General features: G+C 59.3%; 1 protein-coding gene across 1 annotated transcript in view; it reads right to left on the reverse strand.

Moving 5' to 3' along the window:
• Positions 1–24,373, reverse strand: part of MPV17 (mitochondrial inner membrane protein MPV17) — a 49,508-nt gene extending 25,135 nt beyond the window's left edge. Inside the window, exons 1-2 of the mRNA XM_074947266.1 lie at positions 24,242–24,373; positions 20,914–21,001 (exon numbers count right to left, since the gene is read on the reverse strand). Of these exons, the coding sequence (XP_074803367.1) occupies positions 20,914–20,986 (73 nt within the window). The 5' untranslated portion in view covers positions 20,987–21,001; positions 24,242–24,373. The remainder of the gene's footprint in view (positions 1–20,913; positions 21,002–24,241) is intronic.
• Between the last annotated feature and the right edge of the window lie 486 nt (positions 24,374–24,859).

Below are 24,859 nucleotides of genomic sequence, written 5' to 3' on the forward strand. Positions count from 1 at the left end.
ATCACTTGGTGATTCCCTGTTCTATTCATTCCTTCTGGGGCACCTGGCATGGGCCACTGTGGGAAGACAGGATAGTGGGCTGGATGGACCTTTGGTCTGACCCAGTCTGGTCGTTCTTATGTTCACAGACCCCGTAGCGCCACACTGGGGCAGTGGGCCAGCACTGACTGCTGGGGAGAGCACCCCCTGCTGAGACCCCGCTGCTCCCTGCAGCGCAGTAACCCACAGCATGAGGAAGCAAGTGCAATCAACATCCACACACCCGTGTGGCCCGCTCTGCAGTGAGCACTGCCCATGCGCCGTGGGGCCAGCAGAGCAAAGCAGCCCTGGGGGGCCAGAGCAGGGCTGCTAGTCACAAGGGCTGCCGGGCGGCTCTTGGATGTTGCCCATGTCCCTTTAACACCAGATCCAGGCTCAGGGTCCCAGCGGCTGCGCGTACAGCACCCTCCAAGCTCTGCCTGGCGGTCACCCCGGCACGTCATGGGCAGATCAAAGGCAAACCGTAGCAAGCCCTGCCGCCCCCCAGAGGGGACGAGGGACAGACGTGTGTGTCCGCAAGGCTGGAGGCTCCTGGCGCTCAGACTAACGGCCATACAGGCATTGTTGGACCCAGGCCGGGGGGCTTTTATCGCCGTGCCAACGTACCCCAAGAGCGGCCGGGGGCTCCTGGCTCAAGCCCAGTGGGTGGTGACTCCACCTTCAATGCCGTGGAGCAGCCCTGGAAGGCCTGAGCCAGCGAGGGCTCATTCGTGGCTCAAACACAGCATGGGAGCACACCTCTGCTGGGGACATGCCAGGCCGGAGGCAGTTCTGGCCCCAGACTGCGCAGGTCCCCAGCCTGACTTTGAGGGGGAGCGCTGGTGTTCTCAGGGCCCCCTCTCAGCGCCCCGCTGTGCTCCCCTCCTGCCTGCTGACCCTACAGCAGCCCATGCGCCAACTCCAGCCATGGGCCTGAGCAGCAGCCAGCAGCCTGCGGGTCCCACTCGGGAGTACCCCAAGGGCATGAGCTGGTGGGCAGACTCTGCCCCCTCCCTGCCGTAGCCCCGAGTGCCCAGGTTCCGGAGCCCCTGGGGCCATGCTACCCGGGCTCTGCCGCAGCCTCTGCTGATGTCAGACCGTGCGTCTCCTCTCGCTCAGCTGGCACCGGCTCGCTGAGCTGGGCCAACTGCCGCGCGGGCCCGGAAGAGCCTGCGGCGTCATTTGGCTTCCAAAACCTGAGCCTCTAAAAGAGGTCACTGCCTTTGGCAGCTCGGGACAGGCTCCTTTCCCAGAACTGCTGCTTCTTTCACACCGTCTGCGGCTCAGGCCTGTGCCACGCAGGGAGCGGGCTCCCACTGGCACCATGCGGTTAGTGCCCAGCCCCGAGCCAGCTGCTGAGGCCTGCGGATTGGCGCTAGGGGCATGGACAGCGGCAGATAGGACCCCGGTCCCACGAGTGGGGCCTTAGTGCTCCGTGCAGGCTCCCCAGGGGCTCAGATGGCCAGGCCTGAGGTGGCCTGGCTCAGGCAGCGGCTCCAGGGAGGCTCCTGGCACCAGCTCCACTAACCCAGAGGTTCGGCTCACCCATTCTGTTCTGCCAAAGCAGGAGACTGCCCGGAGAACAGCCCGGAGAGGCACACCCCGCCGCACCAGCAGCAATCGGCACCTGGGGAACAGCTGGGGCAGATGTTTCCTGCCCCTCCCCCTGAAGGACCAGCAAGCCCTCAGCCAGCCGGGCTCTGGCTTTCCCGTGGGCCCTGGAGTAGGCAGAGCAGCCCTTAGCTTCCAGAGAAAGCCACAGGCTCCCTCCAAGGCCTTGTGACATGTGGAGCCAGGGCCCCAGCCGGGGCTGGGGCAGATGGTGGGGAGACAGCCTGCACTGCTGCAGACCTGGGGCCAGGAGCTCGGCTCTGGGCTCCGGCCTCCAGCAGAACCACCCCTTCCCCAGCCCTCCTGGAGCCCCACTGCTCGAGGAGAGACACGCTGGGACTCTCGCAGCCTGGCTGGCTCAAGAACCAGGACGTGTGGAAGGGGAATGGGGAAAGGCCGGCCAGTGGAAGCCTCTCTCACCCTTGTCCCCTGGGCGTGGCACAGAATGAGCCACTCCCGTCCTCGGTGCCTTGTAGCCAGAACCCCAACACAAGGGGACACCACAGTGCCCGGCCAGGCCAGCCCAGGACATGGGGTCCCGGTGCCAGCCCAGGACGTGGGGTCCCGGTGCCAGGCCAGCCCAGCACGTGGGGTCCCAGTGCCAGCCTGGCCCAGGACATGGGGTCATGGTGCTGTCCCCAGCCCCAGGACAAAGCCGTGTGTCACTGATCTGCTGGGGCTGGTCTATGCCCAGACTGTGACCAATCCTTTGGGAGCAACCCCTTTGGGCTCCCTCCCCACTTCCACAGGGGCAGGCCCACGGCCTCCATGATGCTGAGACTGGGCCTTGGGCCCCAGCTACCCCAGTCTGTCTGTGCGGCCCCTGCAGGAGTCTTTTGCAGTGCCCCATCCAGGTGCTCACGGGGTGGATCTGCAGCGACCTAGCCCCTTGGCCAAACACGGGAACCATGGATCAGCCACCTGCCTACCGCATCTGCCAGCCCCTAGCCCTGAGAGGCCAAGGTGGAGCCGTGGGCCAGCCCGGGCAAGCCAGCGCGAGGAGCCAGCCGAGCTGCTGTAGGAACCATCTTGCCTCAGTCTCTGTGTGTCAGACCGAGGTGAGAACTGCTGTGTCTCTGAGGCCAGATGGGGGCCCTGCTCCCAGGTGGAGTCTGCGCTGTGCCCAGCCCGATGGGGGCCCCACTTCCGGGTCGGGCACTGGGTCGGCTGCCCCATCCCACGAGCTGTGGCTCTGACGCAGACCCCCCAGGAGGGGAGCAGCGAAGGTTGAGGCCCTAGGGACCCTTGCAGACCCCCGCCCAGGACTCTCAGGCCAGCCCCCAGCGACACGCAGGCTCTGCAGATGCACCGGGGACTGCACGTCACTCACCCGCCTGAGCCAGCCTGGCACACCAGTAAGAGAGACGCGGTGCCGGCGCATGGACGAGGGATGAGCTGGGCGTGCCGTGGGCGACGGGGAAGCTGGTCCCCCACGGGCGATGCTAAGGGGAGCAGCCAGACTTGTGTGTGTGTCCCTGAGGATGGCCGGGGCGGGAGGCCCAAGTCACAGGAGGGCTTGGGCTAGCAGATCCCACCTGGCTGCGTCTCCCTGGGCAGCGCTTCCGACAGCTCCTTTCCAGCCCTCCATTGATAAATGTGCAGCCATTCAGCGCCGCCCCAGCAGGTTTCATTGATTCATTCCCTAGAGCAGCTGGGCCCCCTGCCCAGCCTGCGGGAGCCGGCCCGACTGGAGTGAGTGACAAAGCATCTCACCCTGCCAGCACCTGCCAAGTGTAATAGGATGAGCAGGTCCCTGTGCCAGGAAGCAGCCTGCGTCCCCGGGGAGATTAGATTAATCTTCCCCCGCGATGACTTCACTTGGGCAGCTGCCATCCCCCGTTAGCGCTCAGGTCCGCTCCCCTCCCCAGGGGCTGGGCCATAACCCCGAGCGATGGCCCAGCCCTAGGAACTCGGCCCAGCACACGGCCTGGAGGCGCAGCAGGCCGGCCTCTCCTGGGCTGCGCACACCCCTGCTCAGGGCATCAGGCCACATACATGGACTAGCAGCACTGATGCAGGCTGGGCCCAGCCTCACTCGAGCACTGCATGCCTGGCACCAAACCCGTGGGGCCACGTGCCAGCCTGCGGCACCCCTGGGGGTCTCCTGAAGGGCAGTGCAGAGAGCAACCAGTGCTGCTTCCTGCCACGTGGGAGCCCGACAGCGGGGGGCCGGGGCCCACAGGCACTGCAGCCTGCCCAGCACTTCCCCAGCTTTGGGCTGTCAGGCCAGGGCTCAGGGACCCCGGAAGCAATGGCCCTGGGGCAGTCCCACATGTCCAGACTGACCCAAGAGCTAGGACTCCCAGGGGCTTCTCGTGTGGCTCGATGGGCTAGCGGGACGGTTCAGGCCATCGGCCGCGGAGCTGGCTTTGGTGCCCTCCTTCCTACCCCAGCAGAGGGTGAGCCAGATGTACAGGGCCCAGCTGGCTGGCCGGGACAGGCTGGCTGGCTGGGGAGGTGGGCAGGCTAGGGCTGGCTAGCTGGCTGACGGGCGGAGCTTGCAGGCTGCTTTTCATCCTCGCCTTGGGACTTTGAAACAGGCCCAAGTCTAAGTAGGCCACAGTGTCTGCGGTTCCTGCGTGCCTCTCCAGCGGCTATTAATCCATAATTACACGATCCATTTACAAATTACACTCCTGCCTCCGAAGGCTCCTGTCCAAGGGCAGGGAGCAGCACGCTGCAGCCACAGGCCCCCGCTCTGCCCTCTGCCTGTGGGGCTCAGCAGAGAGCCCGGGCCGGGGCAGCCAGGAGCTGCTGCTGGCGCTGCGGGACACGCCGCTGTGCACGGAACTGACCCTTTGCTGGGCGTGTCAACAGCCCCCAGGGCCGGGCAGGGCCATCGCCAGGGATTCCGCTTAACATTACGGACAAAACCGGCCTGGCCCCACCCAGAAACCTGGCCGGAGATCTCCCCTCACCAGCACTGGGTCCTGTGAGACTGACAGCGGGACCGCAGCCACCACAGCTCCCCTCCACCCCACAGCACCCTGGCCCACAGCCTCTGCCTCAGTTTCCCACCTTCCCGGGGACAAATGTCTCCTTAGCACCCCACTGGCAGGGTCCTGTCTGCACGTGGCAAACTCCCATAGGCCACCAGTGCCTGGCCCCCAAGCTCAGCAGGGAGGTTACAACAGCACAGCACACGACACCGGCAGTAACCGCTCGTCACCCCACAGCCCAGACGAGTGGATGTAACCCATCGCCCTGGCCCAACGAGCGTCTCTGCTAACGAGCTCTGCTCAGGAATTCTTTCCTCCAGTTCATCAGTAGATGGCAGCAGAGAGCTAATTGCGCCGACTGGCAGAAACCTAAGTGCCCCTTTGTCCCGTAGGCTTCCCCCACCTCCTCCCCTTTTCCCCTCTCTGCCAACGTTCACCCAGTTCACGCAGCTGCCGCTTCCCGCTCTGCCTCCAGGGCCACTCCCTAATGCAGCCGCCTCCTCCTCTGGCCGCCCGCATCACAGCCGCGGAACATGGCAGCAATGACCTTCCGGCCCCACTGCTCATCCCACCGCCCTGGGAGAGCCTGGCGGGTGTCCTTCCCCTGCCGTTTTTTCATTCACCCCTCGGAGGCCCAACCCAGCTCTGCTGGGTAACATTATGGAGAGATGCCGTTAGCGATCGCAGGTCCTTGTGAAATGCTTACTGCTAGCTGTGGTGCAATCCTCTCCATGCTGTGCACACGGCTAGCGCTTGCCCTGGTCTCTCTGGCTAAACAGTCCCTTAGGTACTGCTGCCTGCTTGCTGTGACCCGTCACCGCAGTGCCTGAGCACCTCACACGCGCAGCACTCTAACGCCGCAGCACCCCTGCGAGGTGAGGAAGCCCAGGCCCGTCTTACGAGTAAGGTGCAGTGAGCTGACGTCCCTTGTCCAAGGCCACATGGGGACTTTGTAGCAGAGCTGGAAACTGAACCCGTTTCTTCTGGGTCCCAGACAAGTCGGTGCTCTATGCCCAGCCCCCTCGCCCTGCAGGACACCTGCCTGGGGCCATGACTCTGCAGGGTGTCAGCAGAGCGGGAGGTGCAGATGCCACCACTTCCCACCCGCCCTGGTCCGACCCGCCTGGCCTGCCCCGGCCCACCGCTCCCCATCCACCACTTCCCACGCGCCCTGGTCCGACCCGCCTGGCCTGCCCCGGCCCACCGCTCCCCATCCACCACTTCCCACCCGCCCTGGTCCGACCCGCCTGGCCTGCCCCGGCCCACCGCTCCCCATCCACCACTTCCCACGTGCCCTGGTCTGACCCGCCTGGCCTGCCCCGGCCCACCACTCCCCTACCCGGTCAGCCCGCCCTTCCCCACCCCCTCGGCCTGGTGACCACACTGCTCCCCACCACACACATAGGAGAAAAATAAACCAGGTAGAAAGCAGCTGACCACAGTGGCAGCTGCATAGCATGGGAGATGGAGGGCGGGGAAGCACAGCCACCAGCAGAGACCAGCCAGAGTGGCCAGCACACCCATGCGCAGCTGAGGTCTCTTAGCCAGCTCACACTCGCTCACACCCTCTGGGTGTGCATGTGTGTGTGTGTGTGAGTGTGTGAGCACACTTGCACAGAGCCCTCTGGGGCGCCTCACACTCAGGGTGTGTGCATGTAGTCCTCTGGGGTGCCTCACACTCGCTCGCACGCACACACAGACCCCTCTGGAGCGTCTCACACTCGGGGGTGAGGACGAGTGTGGGTGCCCTCTGCAGCCACGGGCCAGTTGTCTGGGCCCTGCACTCCCCAGCCAGGCTGCTGGGGAACGTGGCGGGTGCTCTGGTGGCTGCCGTGCCCCCCGAAGGAGCCAGGCTAACGGGCCCCACTGACAGCAGCAGCTCTCACACACATCCTGCCGCCTCCCAAAACAGCTGATGGCAGCACAAGGGGTGGGCGGCAGAGCGTCCTTGAGGCCAAGGAGCCATTTGCGGGATTGCGCTGGGTAAACATGGCCCAGCGCCAGGCTCGCGCCAGGATTTATGCCACCTCCCCCCTCAGCAAACAACACGTCACCAACCCTTTTAGGGAGATTAAATCGCTGCATCCCAGGGAAACAGCTGAGCAAAACCACCGCAGGGCAGCACTGCCAGGGGAGCCCAGCCTGCCCCCCAGGAACAGCCCCATGGGCCCCACACAGGCTGCACCTCTGCAGGGCACATGTGCCCGCCAGCCCCCCCCCAGCACATGGCACGGGGGTCTGGCTCATCGCTGGCTGACCGGTGCCCCCAGCCTGGGCACTTTGGCCAAACAAGCCTATGTGTGGTGGTGCATGGCAGGAGCCAGGGGCCAGCCCAGGCGCTGTCGGGGGGGATCTGGCTAGACCTGGGCAGAGCTCTTAGCACCTGCCGTACGTAGCAGCATCCACGGCGCACGAGCCCCATCTGACTGGGGCAGGGAGATGCTGGGGGGGGCCCTAAGGGTCACATGCCCCTCCCCAATCGCCTGGAAGGGGCAAGGGCCCAGCAGCACCCTGGAGTCAGAGCTTGAGTGTGGAATGTAGAGTTCTGTGCTGGGAAAACTTCCACCCTTGGTGCAGAGCATTTGTGTATAAACAGAGGCAGGGTGATTAAGATAAGAAAAGGCTGGTCATTAAATTAAATTAAGGATCCTGAGTTGATCCTGAAAGCATTCCCAGGCCCTCCAGTTAAAAGACAGGAAACAAAGGGCAGGAATAATGGTCCATTTTCAGAATGGAGAGAGGTAAATAGTGGTGTCCCCAGGGGTCTGCACTGGGACCAGGGCTGCTCAGCATACTCATGAATGGTCCTCAAAAAGGGGCGAACAGTGAGGGGGCAAGTTTGCAGATGCTACGAAACTACTCAAGATAGTTAAGTCCCAGGCGGCCTGCAAAGAGCTACAAAGGGACTCACAGAATTGGGTGACTTGGCAACAAAATAGCAGGTGAAATTCAATGTTAAATGCAAAGTAATGCACATGGCAAAATCCAATCCGAACTGGTGGGCCCCCCACTACAGAAGGGATGTGGACAAACTGGAGAGAGTCCAGCGAAGGGCAACAAAAATGATTAGGGGGCTGGGGCACATGACTTCTGAGGAGAGGCTGAGGGAACTGGGGATGTTTAGTCTTCAGAAGAGAAGAATGAGGGGGGATTTGATAGCTGCTTTCAACTACCTGAAAGGGGGCTCCAAAGAGGATGGAGCTCGGCTGTTCTCAGTGGTGGCAGATGACAGAACAAGGAGCAACGGTCTCAAGTTGCAGTGGGGGAGGTCTAGGTTGGATACAGGCAGGGAGTCCTTGGACTGACGACACAACTGGTTCCTGAAAATTGCATCTTAAGTCAAAAGATCGTAACTCGGAACCGATTTCCCATAGGAACCAGTGTTATAACTGGGTCATGGAACCAAGGCCCAATACGCTATTTTAACCAAAATAACCCAGACTTTGTACTCAATCAATTGTACACGAGTAATATAGCTACAGCAATGTGTTTATATTGTAAATAGCAATCATGCTGACATAAAACAATCACACAATAAGCTAAACATACATAAAGAAATATAGTACAGGCAGTCCAGTACAGACTTACGACACAATTGGTTCCTGGGCATTGCTGATCCTGTCATTTGATTTGTAGTTTAAGAAGCCTATGAAAGGAATGAAGAAGGAGATGGGACACCTTCTTCTGAGCTCATGGGTGGGTCTAATTGGGTGGGGTTTTTGAGGTGATTTGGAAGGACTAAAAGTAAGTGTCTGTAGTGGGGCGGCTGCCCCACTCCTGCAGAACAGGGGGTTAAAAGCAGCCCTGGAGAGGGCTGCAGCTGGAAATGGAGTGAGAACAGTTGGGGGAAGCTGAGGGAGTAGCTGACCACAGGTGTGGCCAGCAAATTCTGATAAGAGGGCTGGGGGCCAGGAGTTGAAGGAGTCTCACTCTAGCCCTGTATCTTGAGCTCTCAGGCAGAAGGCAAGGCCAACACTGACCATGAGAGGACAGTGCCCCCAGCTCAGTCCCTGCCCCTCTCCCTGCAGCACAGCGCCCCCAGGTCAAGGGCTAGCTGCCTGGGAACAAGGTACCTGAAGCGGAGCAGGGCTGCAGAAGGGCAAAGGGAGCTGGGGAGCTCCAGCCTGGTAAACCCCCAGGCCGCAGGCCTTGAAGGCCTACGAAAGGTACTGGGGCTGCAGAGGGGCAGCCTGGAAATAGGGTGGGGGTACTGCTAGGGCAGAACCCTGAGGGAAAGGGCACCAGGGTCCAGGAGGGACACGGGGCCAGCACAGGTTAGACACCGGCCTACAGAGGGTGCTCGGTACGCTGGAAAAGAGCTAGTTCCCCGATGAGCAGTAGGAGGTGCCGCACTGGTGAGTCTTCGACCTGACTACAGTGTCCAAGGAAGTGTGAAAGATGTTCTCCTCTTTTCCTGTACATGTTGGATATGCTCCTATTCACAGATGCACTACACTCAATGTTGGGGTCGTGTTCCTCAAACAAGGACATGGCAGCTTCCAAATGTTGAAATGCCTCAGCCAAGACTTTTGTTGTCAAGACTTTACGAGGAGGAGTCTCTTCAACAGTGGGTGCATCTTCTTCTGCCACTTTTTGCTTTTCCAAAGCAATGAGGTCCTCATTAGTTAATTCTTCAGAATGTGATGCCAGCAACTCATCAACATCCTCGGGTGCAATGTCTAAGTTGAGTTCTTTGCCCATTTCAGCAACAGTGTTGGTCACCTCCCCAACAGTGTTTGTGAATCCTTGGAAGTCCGACACAAAATCAGGTCACAATTTTCTCCATAACACCATTCAAACTGGATTGTTTGACTACATTCCATGCCTCACCAGTGTTCTTAACTGCATGGTAAATGCTGAAGGCCTTCCAGAATTCTTTCAGAGTTGATCCACCTTCCTCTCATTTGCCCTGATGGCCTGGGTGTCACAGAGTCACCGGGCGATGCTCTGGAACTACTCCATACGAAGCTGTCACGGAATGCCCGGGCGATGCTCTGGAACTGCTTTGTTCCTTTCCCGGGCCAGGAGGGCACCGGATTCCTTTGTTCTCCAACCCTTTAGCTCTCACCTTGCAGGGTGGAAGGGCCCAGGCCATCAGTTGCCAGGAAACAGGGTGTCGGCCATCCTCTGTGTCCAGACCCCTGCACACACCTGCCCTCTAGGGCTCTGCAGTGATCATACACCCTTTCCCCACCACCTAGATACTTAAGAACTGCATAGGGAAAACTGAGGCACCCCCACAATATTCGGAGGAAACATTAAGAACAGTCCCACTTCGTCACAGAAGCCAGTCAGGACTCTGGGGGAGCCTCCTCTCTGTGAGCAGACTGTCTCCAGGGCAAGAAGCTCACACAGCTTCAACCTTTCTGGGTCTGACCTCGGAGCATTCAGCATCTCCTCTTTACACCGTGCACTTCCCGCAGCAAGTCCACACCTGCGGGGCTCCTGGGGAAGCCAGAGGGCCCTGTACCCTAATTCTGTAGTCAGATGGGACTCTTAGCCAGCCAGTAAAACAGAAGGTTTATTAGAAGACAGGAACATGGTCTAAAATAGAGCTTGTAGGTACAGAGAACAGGACCCCTCAGTCAGGTCCGTCTTCGGGGCCAGGGAGGCCAGAGCCCCATCTGGGCCTCCCTCCATTTCCCCAGCCAGCTCCAAACTGAAACTCTCCCACCCCTCCTCCAGCCTTTGTCTCTTTCCCAGGCCACGAGGCCACCTGATCTCTTTGTTCTCCAACACCTTCAGTTGGCACCTTGCAGAGGAGGCGGCCAGGCCATCAGTGGCCAGGAGACAGGGTGTCGGCCATTCTCTGTGCAGACACCTTCACACTGGGCTCTGCAACAATCACCCAGCTTATCCCACCACCTAGATACTTAAGAACTTCATAGGGGAAACTGAGGCACTCACACAGTATTCAGAGAAACATTAAGAACATTCCCACTTCGTCACACTGGGATAGTGGGCCTTGAAGGATGCAATTACCCTCTGGTCCATTGGTTGCAACAGTGAGGTGGTGTTGGGGGGCAGAAACACCACTTTGATGTCAGGATGCAGGTCATCAAGGATGGTTGGATGACCAGGAGCATTGTCAAGGATTAACAATGCGTTAAATGCAAGATGGTTTTTGCTGCAATAATCCCCGACGCTTGGCATAAAATGATGATTAAACCAATCTTCAAAAATGTTCCGATTGACCCATGCCTTAGGATCGGATTTCCATATCGCTGGGAGAAACGCCTTGGACTATCCCTTGAAAGCCCTGGGGTTTTCCGAATGGTATCCAAGCAAAGGGTTAAGTTTGAAGTCAACTGCAGCATTTGCACCGAGGAAAAGAGTGAGCCTCTCTTTAGCAGCTTTGTCCCCTGGCACGGATTTCTCCTCTTTGGCCATGTCGGCTCTCGGTGGCATTTTTTTCCCCAAAAGAGCCTAGTTTCATCAACATTCAAAACTTGCTGAGCACAATCCTCCCCAGCCCCCTTCAATGCTCTCAGCCATTGTTTCAGGAAAAACACAAGCTGCCTCCCCATCAGCTGCTTCACCTGAGCCCTTGATGTTGTGCAAATTGGCCCTGGCTTTAAACCGCATAAACCAGCCCCTACTGGCATTAAAAGGCTCAGCATTGGAACTCTCCCCCTGTTGTATCTTTAGATCATCGTAAAGACTCCCGGCCTTCTCCTGAATTCGGCCTGAACTCACCAGAGCCCAGCATTCATTTTGATCTTCCAGCCAAACAGTTAACAGTTTCTCAACCTGGACGATAAGTCCAACGTGTGGCTTAGTTATCACAGTTGATTGCATAGGAGCCGAGCCCTTAACATGTTCCTGAATTCATACCTTGTCTTTCAGGAGGGTCATGATAGTTGTTCGGGGGATATCCAAAGCTTTACCAATTTCAGTTGGCATCTCACCTTTCTTGGACCTGTTAATTATTTCCATTTTTGTTTCCATAGTACTTGTTCTACGTTTCGTAGAAGAAGAAACATCACTTGCACCAGATTTTCGCTTTTCTGCCATTATTATGGGCAAAGAAACACTAACTTTTAAGGAAGTGTGGCAGCACAAAGGATCAACGTGTAAAGATGGCGTCGGGACGGCTACGGAGTTCTTGAGCCAGGGAGATGGGCGGCGCAGAATGCCAGTGCGTGCATGAACTCGTGCGCTGGCGTGGTGTTGCGCCAGCTCACGCATCGTAAAGTCAAAATTGGTGTCAGAAAGTCAAAGCAGGGTGTCCATGTATAAACGGCATCGGTGCCACTCGTCGTAACGCGAACGTCGTAAAGTCGAGGACTGCCTGTATTAGGACAAACTTTTTCACTAGGAGGGTGATGAAGCACTGGAATGCGTTACCTAGGGAGGGGGTGGAATCTCCTTCCTTGGAAGTTTTTAAGGTCAGGCTTGACAAAGCCCTGGCTGGGATGATTTAGTTGGGGATCGGTCCTGCTTTGAGCAGGGGGTTGGACTAGATGACCTCCTGAGGTCCCTTCCAACCCTGACCTTCCATGATTCTATACATACAAAATGATGGTGCCTAAATTAGCTGTTATCCACCAAGAAAGAGCTCCTGGACTCATTTTCAGTACTTTGGAAGCACTATCTTTCCAGAGCACTGCAGAGGTATAAGAATCCTTCTCATTGTGGCTGTATCATCCAGAACTCATTCGCCAGCTTCAGAAGACTTAAAAATTATCTCCAGGAACCAATGGGACAGAAGCACCTGAATAATGTAGCTGTCCTTCACGTGCAGGCCACATGGGGGGACATGTGCCCCCCCTTAGCTGGTGCTCCACTTTGTGTCCCTCCAACGTGTTGCCCCTGCCGGGCACTACATGTGGGTGAGAGCCAGCCCTGCCCCTCACAGCCATGTCAGCCAAAGGGGGCAGGGAGGGGAAGCAGGTCGCAGAGCAGGTCAGTAGGAGAGCTGGGGTAGAACACAGGGCTCCCTACCCCTGCACCTCACTGCCTCTGCCACGTGATGGGCTAGTGCCAGGAGCAGGGTGGAGCCGCTTTGCTGACTCACCCTGACAGCCAGAGCAGGAGGGGCTCACGGGGCCCCACTCAGGACACAGGCTGGCTGGCTGGCGCTTCGCACTGCCAGAGCTAGGAGAGGAGAAAAAAGCAGGCGGAAAGCCCCAGGGATGCTCAGAGAACAGCAAGCACAGGCCTGACTCACAGCTGCATTTTGTCACCGTGCTACAGGCTGGGGATCCAGCCATGCCCAGCCAGCAGGCGGCCCTGGGCAGCAGGCTCTAGCTTAGAGACGCCATGAGGGCTTGTTTGGAGGACGCTGCTAGGAGCCAGCTCCTCTTCAGCCCATTAGAACAGGGCTCTCGTCCCAGCGCTGCAGATGAGCGGGAGTGGACCTGACGGTCTAGGAATGCCTCCTAACTCTGCACCCGGATGGGCAGCCGAGTCACCCACATCCTTTGGGGTTCATGCCCCGGGAGTTACACAGTGAGCCAGAAGGCAGCGAGTCAAACAGGCTCAGTCACGGGGGCTTCAAACCCAGCCCACTGGAAATGTCTGCCGGGTCCAAGGGCTGGTCCCTCTAGCCAGAGAGCAGCTGGGCTGCAGCATCACCTTCACCGCTGGCCCTGTGCTGCCTTGCAGCGCCCACCCCCAGGCACGCCCCTGGTCCCGCTCCCCGCCAGACTCACCTTGCCTGCACAGCAGCAAGAGGCAGGACCCTGTGCTGCCCCAAAGCCTGGCACCTGGCCAGCCTTGCCCTCAACGCAGGTGAAAGCCAGGGGACGGGCGCCGGAGACCCCAAGGCTGAAACAGCTGGAGCGGGAGCAGACCCTGTCTCTGTGCTAACATGGCTCCCGTCACCCAGCTCCCCCCAGCGAATGTGCCCTGCCAATAACTGGTGTTGGGGGAGGGGGTGCTGCTGTCCGGCCAGGCTCTGGCCCGAACCCTCCTGGAGCCGGGAGGCCACAAGCCCAGGCACGAGAGCAGGAAATGCACAAAGACCCCCCGGCCGGGCACAACAAACTGCCAACCCCAGGTGCTGGGGGAGCATGGCACCAGGTATCACAGCCAACACCCCGGCCCCAACTCTCCTCCTGGGAAAGGAAAATATTTGGGAAAACGCAGGACCCCGACGTTGCATCAGGAAACCCCCCGCGAGCCCCGGCCGGGACGGCTGAGCAGCAGACACAGTGCTGCTGGAAGGTCGCGGTCCTAGCCCAGCACTCCGAGCACATCAGGATCCCTCCTCGCTAACGCCTCAGACATCACGGCCACGGCCCAGTGCAGCCTGTCCCCACTCAGCCTAGTCCCTCGCCTACCATCGAAGGGCTGCTCCCTGAGGCCAGCTCCACTGCCCACCCGTGACATTTCTAACAGGCTTTCGGTGCTCCCCCCGGCTGCCCCCATGCGTGGGGGGGGCTCCTAGCCCCTCCCTGCCCCCCCATTCACTTTGCCACGAGGCCTCCAGAGACCCAGCAGCCGGGCTGGCGGTGTGCAAAGACACTGCCCAGCTGTCCGTCTGTCTGTCTCTTGGGCCTCACTTGTGCAGTGCCCACAGCGGGTCCTGGGCGCTCCGGTAACACTAATGAGGAGCCCGCCCCAGGGGGCAGCTGCTGCTCTCCCAGGTCTTGTGGTCGGCCCCTGCCCCTTGGCGCTCTGAGCCCCGGGCTCCCACTGGCTCCGTGGCCTAGGAGACAGGAGGGAGCCTTTCGCCCCCCAGGATCGCTGCCAATGCAGCCTCAGCAGGGGGCAGTCGTACATCTGAAGGCCATAAGGGGCAACTGTGACCGGCCTGCCTGCTCTCCTGCATGGCCCAGGCCAGGGAGCCTCCTGCAGCAGCCCTGGGTCCAGCCCAGCCCTGCTGGCGAGCCAGAGCTGAGGCCGGATGTAAAGACCCCAAGTGCTGGAATTACCCCCACGGTGAGACCTCTGCGCCTTCTTTCCGTCTGGAGTTCTCTAGCTCCGTGCTTCTCGACCCGGGGGGGACGTGCACCCTGGGGGTACCCAGCGCTCGCCAGCGGGTACTTGAACTCCTTTAGATATCGCCATGGTCTTACAACAGGCTACATAAAAAGCACTAGCCAAGTCAGCTCAAACTAACATTTCCTCTAGCCAGTGACTTGTTTCTACTGCTCTACGGACACTAGACACTGACCGTAAGTACGGGAGTTCTGTTCCAGTTGGTTATTGTTCCGTGGTGACAGTGAGAGATCGGTAATTTGTCAGTAACAGTGTGGCTGGGACACTCCTGGATTTTTATGTCTGATTTTATTAGCAAGTGGTTTGTAAGTGAGGTGAACCTTGGGGTACACGAGACAAACCAGCCTGGGGAGAGGGGCACAGTCGTCTGGAAAGATTGCGAGCCGCTGGCCCTTGTTCTGCCTCTGGCTGCTAGGCTGCAGCGCCCTCTCCCCACGTAGGTACAAAATCACCCCCTAGCCATCTCGTGGGTAAGCTACCCAGCCTGTGCTTGTCCAGTTCATGCCCGCTGCCTCCACACAGACCAGGCCGCTGTGGGCAGAGGGGCACATCACACCTTAGCCTCGAGTCCAGAGATGCCCCCCCACTCCTGCCACGAGGCGGAAAACCCTCTCCAGCCTGGGCATCCAGCAGACCCAACCCCCTGCCACACACCACCTGCTCCACCAAACAGGCAACAGGGCACGGAGCATCCTGCTCACCACACCGGCGGGTCCGTCACTGCTCAGGGAGCTGCCAAGATCTGCACTAAAGCAGGGACTGAGTCTTCTTACGCATGAACAACCAAGCCCCCCATGGCCTCTTGTGCGCCGGGTGGGGAGGAGGGGTCGTCTGAGAGGTTACAGGCCCTGCCTGGTCTGTGCGAGGTCAGCCCACTGAGCTGACCTTGGCAGCAGGGGAGGGCCCGGGGGCAGGAATCTGAGCGGCTGTGCTGACTGGGTAAGAAGGGGCAGTCTGGTTCCAAGTCCACTTTCTGGCCCCATCGGCTGTTGCAGAGCCGCAAAGAGATGCCCCCCTGATGCCCCAGGTGGCTTTGGCCAATGGCCTGGTGTCAGCGTCTTGCCCCAAGCCCTGCTCCTGCTCCACGGCACAAAGGGGTTAATCCAGGGTGGCCAGGGAACCCTGCGCCCGGTGCCAGTAACACCCAAGCTTGTCCCAGGCACACAGCCTCACTCTGCTCCCTGCTGGAGCCCCCTGGTGCTCCGAGCCAGCTGCCAGGGTGGGTGCCTGCCCCCCCAGCGCCAGGCTGCCCCTCCGCTAGCCCACTCGGGGCTCCTGGAGCCTGGCCCTTATCGTCCTCCAGTTCCTCATACTCACGCAAGGTCCCTGCCCCCAGACTTGGCAGGGACTGGGGACCCAGGGCTGCAGCTCTGGGCAGGAGCCTGTTTCTCTGCAGGGGCTGCCCGTCTCGACCCCACTCGGGGCAGACCCAGGAGCAGCAGGAGGGCTGGTGAAAGGGGCCAGGGCTGCTCTCCCAGGTGGGCACAGATCCAGAGCCAAGCTGAAGGCACAGCACTGCGTAAAGGGGAACAGAGAGCTCCAGGGACCAGCCTGGCAGATCTCCGGGTGGGACAGTGCCCAGCCTAGCCAGGCTGTCTTGGGCCTAGCTCAGAACAGTCTTGTGCACATAGTCTGGGCCACCCAGCCTGCCTCAGGGCCGAGCCCGAGCCCGCCCGGCGCACATCCCTGGGGAGCTGCAGGACAGGAGTGACCCCTGTAGATAGCTGCAGCCCCAGCACAGCAGCTGAGCTCTGAGGAAGGGCAGGGGAGAGCAGGCAGTGCCTGGCCTCTCCCAGACGGAGCCAGAGACCCCCTTAGACGCCAGAGACCCCTTTAGACGTGAGCTCAGCCCTGGAGGGCGCCTCAACCTGAGCGTGTGCTGCCCTCTCCTGGCTGCAGCCCGACAGCTCAGGCCTGGCCTGGGGTGCCTAAGGGAGGAACAGTGGGGTGCTGGGGCTGGCAGGGAGGGGACACCTGTGACTGGCCAAAGCTGCTGCCCACCTCAGCGCCCCGCCCCTGCCACTCAAGCAGGGGTGGGGGGAATGCGAATCCGCCAAGGCCAAACACCCACCAGAAGGTGACTCCCTGCCCTGCTCACTGACAGGCCGGCAGCCCCGGCGCATGCAGCTGGGGGCTCCTGCCCTGCAACCTCCCCACCCCAGAGCATGGCCAGGCCCCACTGGGCACGGCACACCCAGCGCTCCAACGCGGGCTGGCCTCCAACCCCCAGCCCAGCGCAGCCTCCGGCAGAGCACTTCCAGCGCCCCAGCCCCACGTCTGCACCCACAGCAACACCCCACACACAGAGACACCCGCATGCATCCCCACACCAGCAACACACAAACGCACGTGCAGATAAATCTCTGCATTAAGCGTCTTCGCAGAACTTTCATATGACTTTGTATTATGCCTCTTCATATAACCTTGTATTATCTTTTCATATATAACCTCTATTTTCATACAACTTTGTATCTAGTCCTTTGGTATAGGAACTTGGCATCAAACCCTTATATAGAAACTTTGTATTGAGCCTTGGTATAATGTGATAGCCCCTAAGGATAGTTAAATTAGAAGAAACGTCTTTTCGCTAGGAGTAGAATAAGATCTCCCCCCTTTTAATCAATTGCCCTGTTGAATGAAGGAGGTGTGAATGAGTAAGGCGTGGAAGGCAGCACCTCCAGACCACTGCAACGGGTGGAGAGGGGATGGAAGCCAGACCCCAAAACAATGAAACTTGTCAAGTGGGCTCGCTAAAGATCAGACGTACTGACGGCCTTGGGGGTGAGAAGCGAGCACCCTCTTCTGAAAACACCCTCTTTGAAAATAAACATGGCAGCATGAAGACAACACCCAGAAGGAGGCGCCACAGGTGACCAGCTGACACAGACACAGATTTGGAATCTGGGGTAGATTTGCATGAGAGGGAAGCAGCTATAAATGTGAGCTGTCCTGCAGGGGACCCCGGGTCTCGTCTTCTCAACATCGGAGCATCGACCCAGATCGGCAGAAGCCCGGCTCCACCCCTCCCGCGTCTAACTCACCTGGCCAGTGAAGTTAAGGGGAGCAACTAGTTGGTAACAGTAACAAGCAGAGTGTGCTTCTGTGTGAGCGCAGGAGTGTGATATGGACCATACGCCTACGGCACAGCGCTGATTGATACATGGGTCACCAATAAATGCGGCGCTTTGCCTTATTCCCCCGAAAAGATCCTGTGCAGTACTTTAAGTACAACACACACACACGCACACACATGCACAGAGACACGCGCAGACACACGTCCCCCCCCAAAGTCACACACACGCGCGCGCAGACACACGTCCCCACCCAAAGTCACACACACACACACGCAAACACGGACACACGTACGCACAGAGACACATGCACACCACCCCACCCACAGCAAGACACGCACACACACAGACAGATGCACACGCAAACATCCCCACCCACAGCAACACACACACGGCCACAAGCTCCACCCACTTCCCCACAGAGCAGCTGCATGGGAAGGGGACACCCCTGCCCTGAAGCCAGGCTCCTTCTCAGGGCTCACCCTCCCCATAGCCCCTGACCAGCGCATTCTGCTCTGGGGCAGCGGGAGCCTTTGCCCCCTACCTACATGTAAGGGAACTGGATGGGCTCCAACGGGTAAGGGTGATGCCAGCCTCCCCCGCTGTCCTGTCTGCCGCCAGCGGCCACTGCCAGGGGCCCCAGAGGGAATGAACAGAACAGGGAATCATCAAGTGATCCATCCCCTGTCGTCCATTCCCAGCTTCCAGCAAACAGAGGCTAGGGACACCATCCCTGCCCAGTCATGATTTTATAGACCTCTATCATATCCCCCCTTAGTCATCTCTTTTCCAAACTGAAAAGTCCCAGTCTTATTAATCTCTCCTCATACGGAAGCTGCTCCAAACCCCTAATAATTTTTGTTGCCCTTTTCTGAACCTTTTCCAAGTCCAAAATATCTTTTTTGAGATGGGGCAACCACATCTGCACACAGTATTCAAGATGTGGACATCCCATGGATTTATATAGAGGCAATATGATATTTTCTGTTTTCTTATCTATCCCTTTCTTAACAATTCCCAACGTTCTGTTTGCTTTTTTGACTGCCGCTGCACATCGAGTGGATGTTTTCAGAGAACTATCTACAGTGACTCCGAGATCTCTTTCTTGAGTGGTAACAGCTAATTTAGACCCCATCATTGTATATGTATAGCTGAGATTATGTTTTTCCACTGTGCATTACTCTGCATTTACCAACATTGAATTTCACCTGCCATTTTGTAGCCCAGTTACCCAGTTTTGTGAGATCCCTTTGTAGCTCTTCATAGTCTGCCTGGGACTTAACTATCTTGAGTAGTTTTGTATCATCTGCAAATTTTGCCACCTCACTGTTTACCCCTTTTTCCAGATCATCTATGAATAGGTTGAATAGGACTGGGCCCAGAATAGACCCCTGGGGGACACCACTATTTACCTTTCTCCAGTCTGAAAACTGACTGTTTATTCCTACCCTTTGTTTCTTGTCTTTTAACCAGCTACCAATCCATGAGAGGACCTTCCCTCTTATCCCATGACTCCTTACTTTGCTTAAGGGCCTTTGGTGAGGGACCTTGTCAAAGGCTTTCTGGAAATCTAAGAACACTATATCCACTGGATCCCCCTTGTCCACATGCTCCCTCAAAGAATTCTAGCAGATTGGTGAGGCATGATTTCCCTTCACAAAAACCATGTTGACTCTTCCCCAACATATCATGTTCATCTATATGTCTGACAATTCTGTTCTTTACTATAGTTTCAACCAGTTTGCCCAGCAGTGAAGTCAGGCTTACCGGCCTGTAACTGCCTCTGGAGCCCTTAAACTGAACACTCCTGGTCTTTTTAATCTCTCCTCATATGGAAGCTGTTCCATTCCCCCAATCATTTTTGTTGCCTCTCTCTTTATTTTTCCAATTCTAATGTATCGTTTTTGAGATGGGGCGACCAGAACTGCCTGCAGTATTCAAGGTGGATTCCTAGAGTGACATTATGTTATTCATTGTCTTATTATCTATCCCTTTCCAACAGTTCCTAACATTGTTCTCTTTTTTGACTGCCGCTGCACACTGAGTGGATATTTTCAGAGAATTAACCATAAGGACTCCAAGTAAGCCTGTAATTGCCAGGATCGCCTCTGATAGTAGCGCATCTTAATTAATTAGCCTCTTACAGTTTGTTTGGCAACTTCCACCTTCTCTGTATGTATATATATATCTTCTTACTCTATGTTCCATTCTACGCATCCGATGAAGTGAGCTGTAGCTCACGAAAGCTTATGCTCTAATAAATTTGTTAGTCTCTAAGGTGCCACAAGTCCTCCTGTTCTTTTTGCGGATACAGACTAACACAGCTGCTCCTCTGAAACCTTTTTAAAAATTGGCATCACATTAGCTCCCAGTCATCTGGTCCAGAGGCTGATTTAAGCGATAGGTTACACACCTCAGCTGGCAGTTCTGCAATTTCATATTTGAGTTCCTTCAGAACCCTTGGGTGATACCTTCTGGTCCTGGGGACGTACTGCTGTGTAATTTCTCAATTTGTTCCCAGACCTCCTCTGCTAACACCACAGTCTGGGACAGTTCCTCAGATTTGTCATGTAAACAGACTGGCTCAGGTGTGGGGATCCTTAGGGAGGGTGGGGGGCCCAGCACCTGCAGGAGGCTTGTGAGCCTACTGAAAGGGTCCCTGGGCCCCCCACCCTCCCCAATACAGCCCAGCAGTCACCGCTGAAGCTGCAGTCAGGGCTGGGCTGGGTGAGTGACAGACGCGCACAGGACAGACATGTGTGTGAGCCATGCATACCTGCAGCCCCTCCCGAGGCTGGCTCACATGTCAGACTTGGAACTAGCACCTTCCCCAGCAACCCCAAGCAGAGGGGAGGCACGGGGGGAGGCCCTGGCTCACTTGCTGGCGAGGGGACATCCCAAATGGCTGCTCCTAGCCATCCACCAGCTTTGCTCTCGGCCCCGAAGCAGCAACTCTGCACGTTCAGCCAGGTCCTGGTAATACCAGGGCATCAAGGGTAAGGAGCTGGGCCAGCCCAGCCTAGGTAGGCCTCTTGCCTGCCCGTGCCCCTGGCTACGGCCAGCTGCCCAGCAGCAGCACTCAGCCTGTCCCCCTGCCCACCTCTCAAGCCCCTGGGGCGCAGCATTCTCTGTCCCCAGACCCGAGCGCAGACAGCAGCTAGAAGGATCCCAGCTCCGGAGCATGAGACCCAGCTCACTCCACGCACCTTTGCCTCACTCCACCCTGCAGTTCCCGGGCCTGAGGCCTGCCCCGTGCTCAGCCTCATAGCAACTCTCCTCCGAGAAAGCCCCAGGCAGAGCCACTCGAAGGAACAGCCAGAGGCTCTTACCAGCTGTGAGGATCTGCACCTTCCAGGGGTGCTGGGCCATGAGCCGCTGGTACGACCTCCACAGCGCTGCCATCCCGCCTGTAGCCAGCTGGATAAGAGAAGACAGAGGTAAGTCACACTGCCCTGTTCCCCCTCCTCGCCCAGCAGTCCCCTCTGCAGCCTTCCCAGTGGCCGGCATGGCAAGTGAGAGACTGCGTCTGTTTAATGGTGGCACAGACTCCCAGGGCAGGAAGTGGAGGAGAATCAGCCCCCGGCCAGTGTGAGAGCGCCTAGGGCAGGGCCCACATGTACACCAGGTCAGGCTTCAGTCCTGTGTCCTCCTGTAGGCCAGTGCTCACAGCACCACACTGGGCACGGGTGGGTAACTGCCCCACGACACACTCATCTCCAGCACCACCTGCTCCCGCAGCCCAGTGCCAAGCAGACCCAAACCAAGGGTGGAGAGCTGAGATATCCATGCCAAGGTGCCAGGTCACACACTTGGGGACTAACAACCAGAATCCCTGCTCTAAGCTGGGGACGTCTCCCTTGGAAGCAATGGAGGAGGAGAGACCAGGGTGTAGGGGTTGAGCACAGGGGGACTAGGAGCCGCCAGCGTGATGCGGCCGTGAAAAAGGCTAACACAGTCCTAGGGTGCATCAGGCGAGGGATTTCCCGGAGAGACGGGGCAGTGTTAGTACCGTTATACCAGGCACTGGTGAGCCCTCAGCTGGAGCACTGTGGGCAGGGCTGCTCTGCCACGGGGAAGGACGATGAATTCAGACTGGAAGAGGTGCAGAGAAGGGCGACGAGGCTGATCGGAGGAATGGAGAACCTGCCTTACGGGAGGAGACTCAACGACCTCGGCTTGTTTAGCCTGACCAGACGCAGGCCGAGGGGAGATGGGATTGCTCTCTCCAAATCCATCCCAGGGATAAACACCGGACTGGGAGAGGGGTTATTGAAGCAAAGCGCCCATGTGGGCACAGGAACACATGGCTAGAGACTAGCCATCAGCAGGTTCAGACTTGCAATTAGATGGAGGTTTCTCACCACCAGAGGAGTGAAGTTCTGGAGCAGCCGCCCAAGGGGAGCAGTGGGGGAAAACCCCGAACTGGCTTCCAGCCTGAGTGTGATCATTTTATGGAGGGGGTGGTGTGATGGGGCTGCCTACGATGGTATGGAGCTGATCTGCGACCGCTAGCAGGAAATCTCCCCAACAGCCAGTGATGGGGCACCGGGAGGGAAGGGCTCCGAATTGCTGCAGAGAATTCTTTCCCAGGTGTCTGGCTAGTGGGTCTCACCCACATGCCCAGGGTCTAACTGATCCCCAGATTTGGGGCTTAGAAGGAATTTTCCCCGGGTCAGATTGGCAGAGACCTGGGGTGGGGGGGGCAGGGGGGAGGTTCGCGTCCCTCTGCAGCCTGGGGCCCAGGTCACTCGCTGGTTTGAAGTTGTGTGAATGGTGGAGTCTCTGTCACGTGAAGTCTTTAAACCATGATTTGAGGACGTCAGTGACTCAGCCAGAGGCTCTGGATCTACCACAGGGTGGGGGGGGTGAGGTTCTGTGGCCTGCCATATGCAGGAGGTCAGGCTAGATGATCACAACTGGCCCGTCTGGCCCTAAAGTCTCTGAGTCCAAAAGCTGTGGCTGCAGGCAACAAATCCACCCAGCGAGGCACTTGCCCAGGCCGGCTGCCCTGGCTGCTGGGAAGCCTCTAGCAGAGATTTAATGAGAGCCGAAATGCCCTTCGCTGGTCTCTCCTCACTCCCCTCCCTGCCTGCGTGCCCCAGTGCTGGGGGCTGGGCGGGGGCAGGAGGAGAAGCCAAGGAAGAGGATTTTCTTTTCAAGCTCTTAATGGGAAAGTGTCCGGTGACTGGCCTTAAACTGCACCCCCTTCCTGAAGCTCGTTACATGGGCCCAGCACAGACGCCTCTCACCCCCGGATGAAGGGCTGGCCCTAGGCGGTGTGGGGTTGCCAGACTTCACCTGGTCTCTCCTCTCTGAGAGCGCCAGCGCCTACCAGGAAGAGGTCAGGCCCCTCGTGCCTGGCGCATGCTGAGCCCAGTGCTGGGCCCCCTGGCGCTCTGGGGCAGGTGCTGCCCCATCTCCTGCACAGACACACCCAGCGCCCCGGCCCGCTGTCACTGGCCGAGGACACACGAGGGAAGCGGGGCCACTGGGAGGAGGCACTTTCTGAGCTGTCCCGGTCTCTGGGCAGCTACGGGACCCCAGGGAGGGGTGCAGACTCGGGGCGTTGGGGCCAGTCCTGCTCCCCGGCGCTGGGGTGCTGCGCTCAGCTCCCAGGACCTCATTCCCAGCTGGACCCCCCAGCTCACGGGAAGCTCGGAGACCAGCCCCCCCCCCCGGAGTGCCGCCCCCCAAGCTGTGACAGCCCCCCCATGTGACCTGACCCCACCCCCCCAGCTGTGACAGCTCCCCTGTGACCTGACACCACCCCCTACTGCCCCCTGTGACTTGACCCCACACCCCAGCTGTGACAGCCCCCCATGTGACCTGACCCCCCAGCTGACAGCCCCTCATGACCTGACTCCCCCCCGTGACCTGACCCCCCCATGACCTGACCCCACCCCCCAGCTGTGACAGCCCCCTGTGACCTGACCCCACTCCCTACTGCCCTGTGACCTGACCCCCCCACTGCCTCCTGTGACCCCACCCCCCAGCTGTGACAGCCCCCCATGTGACCTGACCCCCCCCACGTGACCTGACCCCACCCCACCCCCCAGCTGTGACAGCCCCCCATGTGACCTGACCCCCCCCATGTGACCTGACCCCACCCCCCCAGCTGTGACAGCTCCCCTGTGACCTGACACCACCCCCTACTGCCCCCTGTGACTTGACCCCACCCCCAGCTGTGACAGCCCCCCATGTGACCTGACCCCCCAGCTGACAGCCCCCCATGACCTGACTCCCGCCCGTGACCTGACCCCCCCATGACCTGACCCCACTGTGACAGCCCCCTGTGACCTGACCCCCCCACTGCCTCCTGTGACCCCACCCCCCAGCTGTGACAGCCCCCCATGTGACCTGACCCCCCCACGTGACCTGACCCCACCCCACCCCCCAGCTGTGACAGCCCCCGGTGACCTGACCCCCCCCACTGCCCCCTGTGACCCCACCCCCCAGCTGTGACAGCCCCCCGTGACCTGACCCCCCCACGTGACCTGACCCCACCCCTACTGCCCCTGTGACCTGACCTCCCCACGTGACCTGACCCCCCCCAGCTGTGCCTGCGCCCCACGTGACCCCGCCCCGCTGACACCCCCGGGGTCCCCTGGTGAGAACAACGCCCGGTGACGTCATTAACACCGCCCATCCCCCCCGTACCTGTGCCACCGCCTCCAGCCCGCCCCTCCGCAGCCTATTGGCGCAGCGGGAAGTAACGTCCACGCACACTTCCGGTTACTCAGGCCCAAGAGCCCGATGACTTCCGGTCACATGCACAAGTGGGCGGGCCTTATACATCACGTGACACTCAGGGACCGGAGCTCCGCCCCCACCTGCTGGGGGGGCCCGTGACCCTCTGACGCTCCCCCCCCGCCGGGCTCCGGATCTGGCCGCGGGGCGGGACCCCGGGTGGGGGGAGCCAGGGCTGGTCCCCCCCCGGCAGCGTCACCCCCCCGGGGGGGCCGAGCCGCTCCGCCGCCTGCCCTGGGGACCCCCCGCCGGCCCCGCCCCGAGCCGGGCCCCGGCCCCCCGCCGCCCCGAGCCCTGCGGGGCCGGGAGCCGCCCTGGGAGAAGGCGGGGGGCGTAGCGAGCTCCGGGGGGCGGTTACGGGGGACGTGGGGGAATTTGCAGGGCAGGAGCAGGCGGGGGGGTGGGGGGGGGGTTGCAGGGCAGGAGCAGGCAGTGGTGGGGGGGGTTTGCAGGGCAGGAGCAGGCGGGGGGGTGGGGGGGGTTGCAGGGCAGGAGCAGGCAGTGGTGGGGGGGGTTTGCAGGGCAGGA

The sequence above is a fragment of the Natator depressus genome, chromosome 3 (assembly GCF_965152275.1).
Source record: "Natator depressus isolate rNatDep1 chromosome 3, rNatDep2.hap1, whole genome shotgun sequence".
NCBI lineage: Eukaryota > Metazoa > Chordata > Testudines > Cheloniidae > Natator > Natator depressus.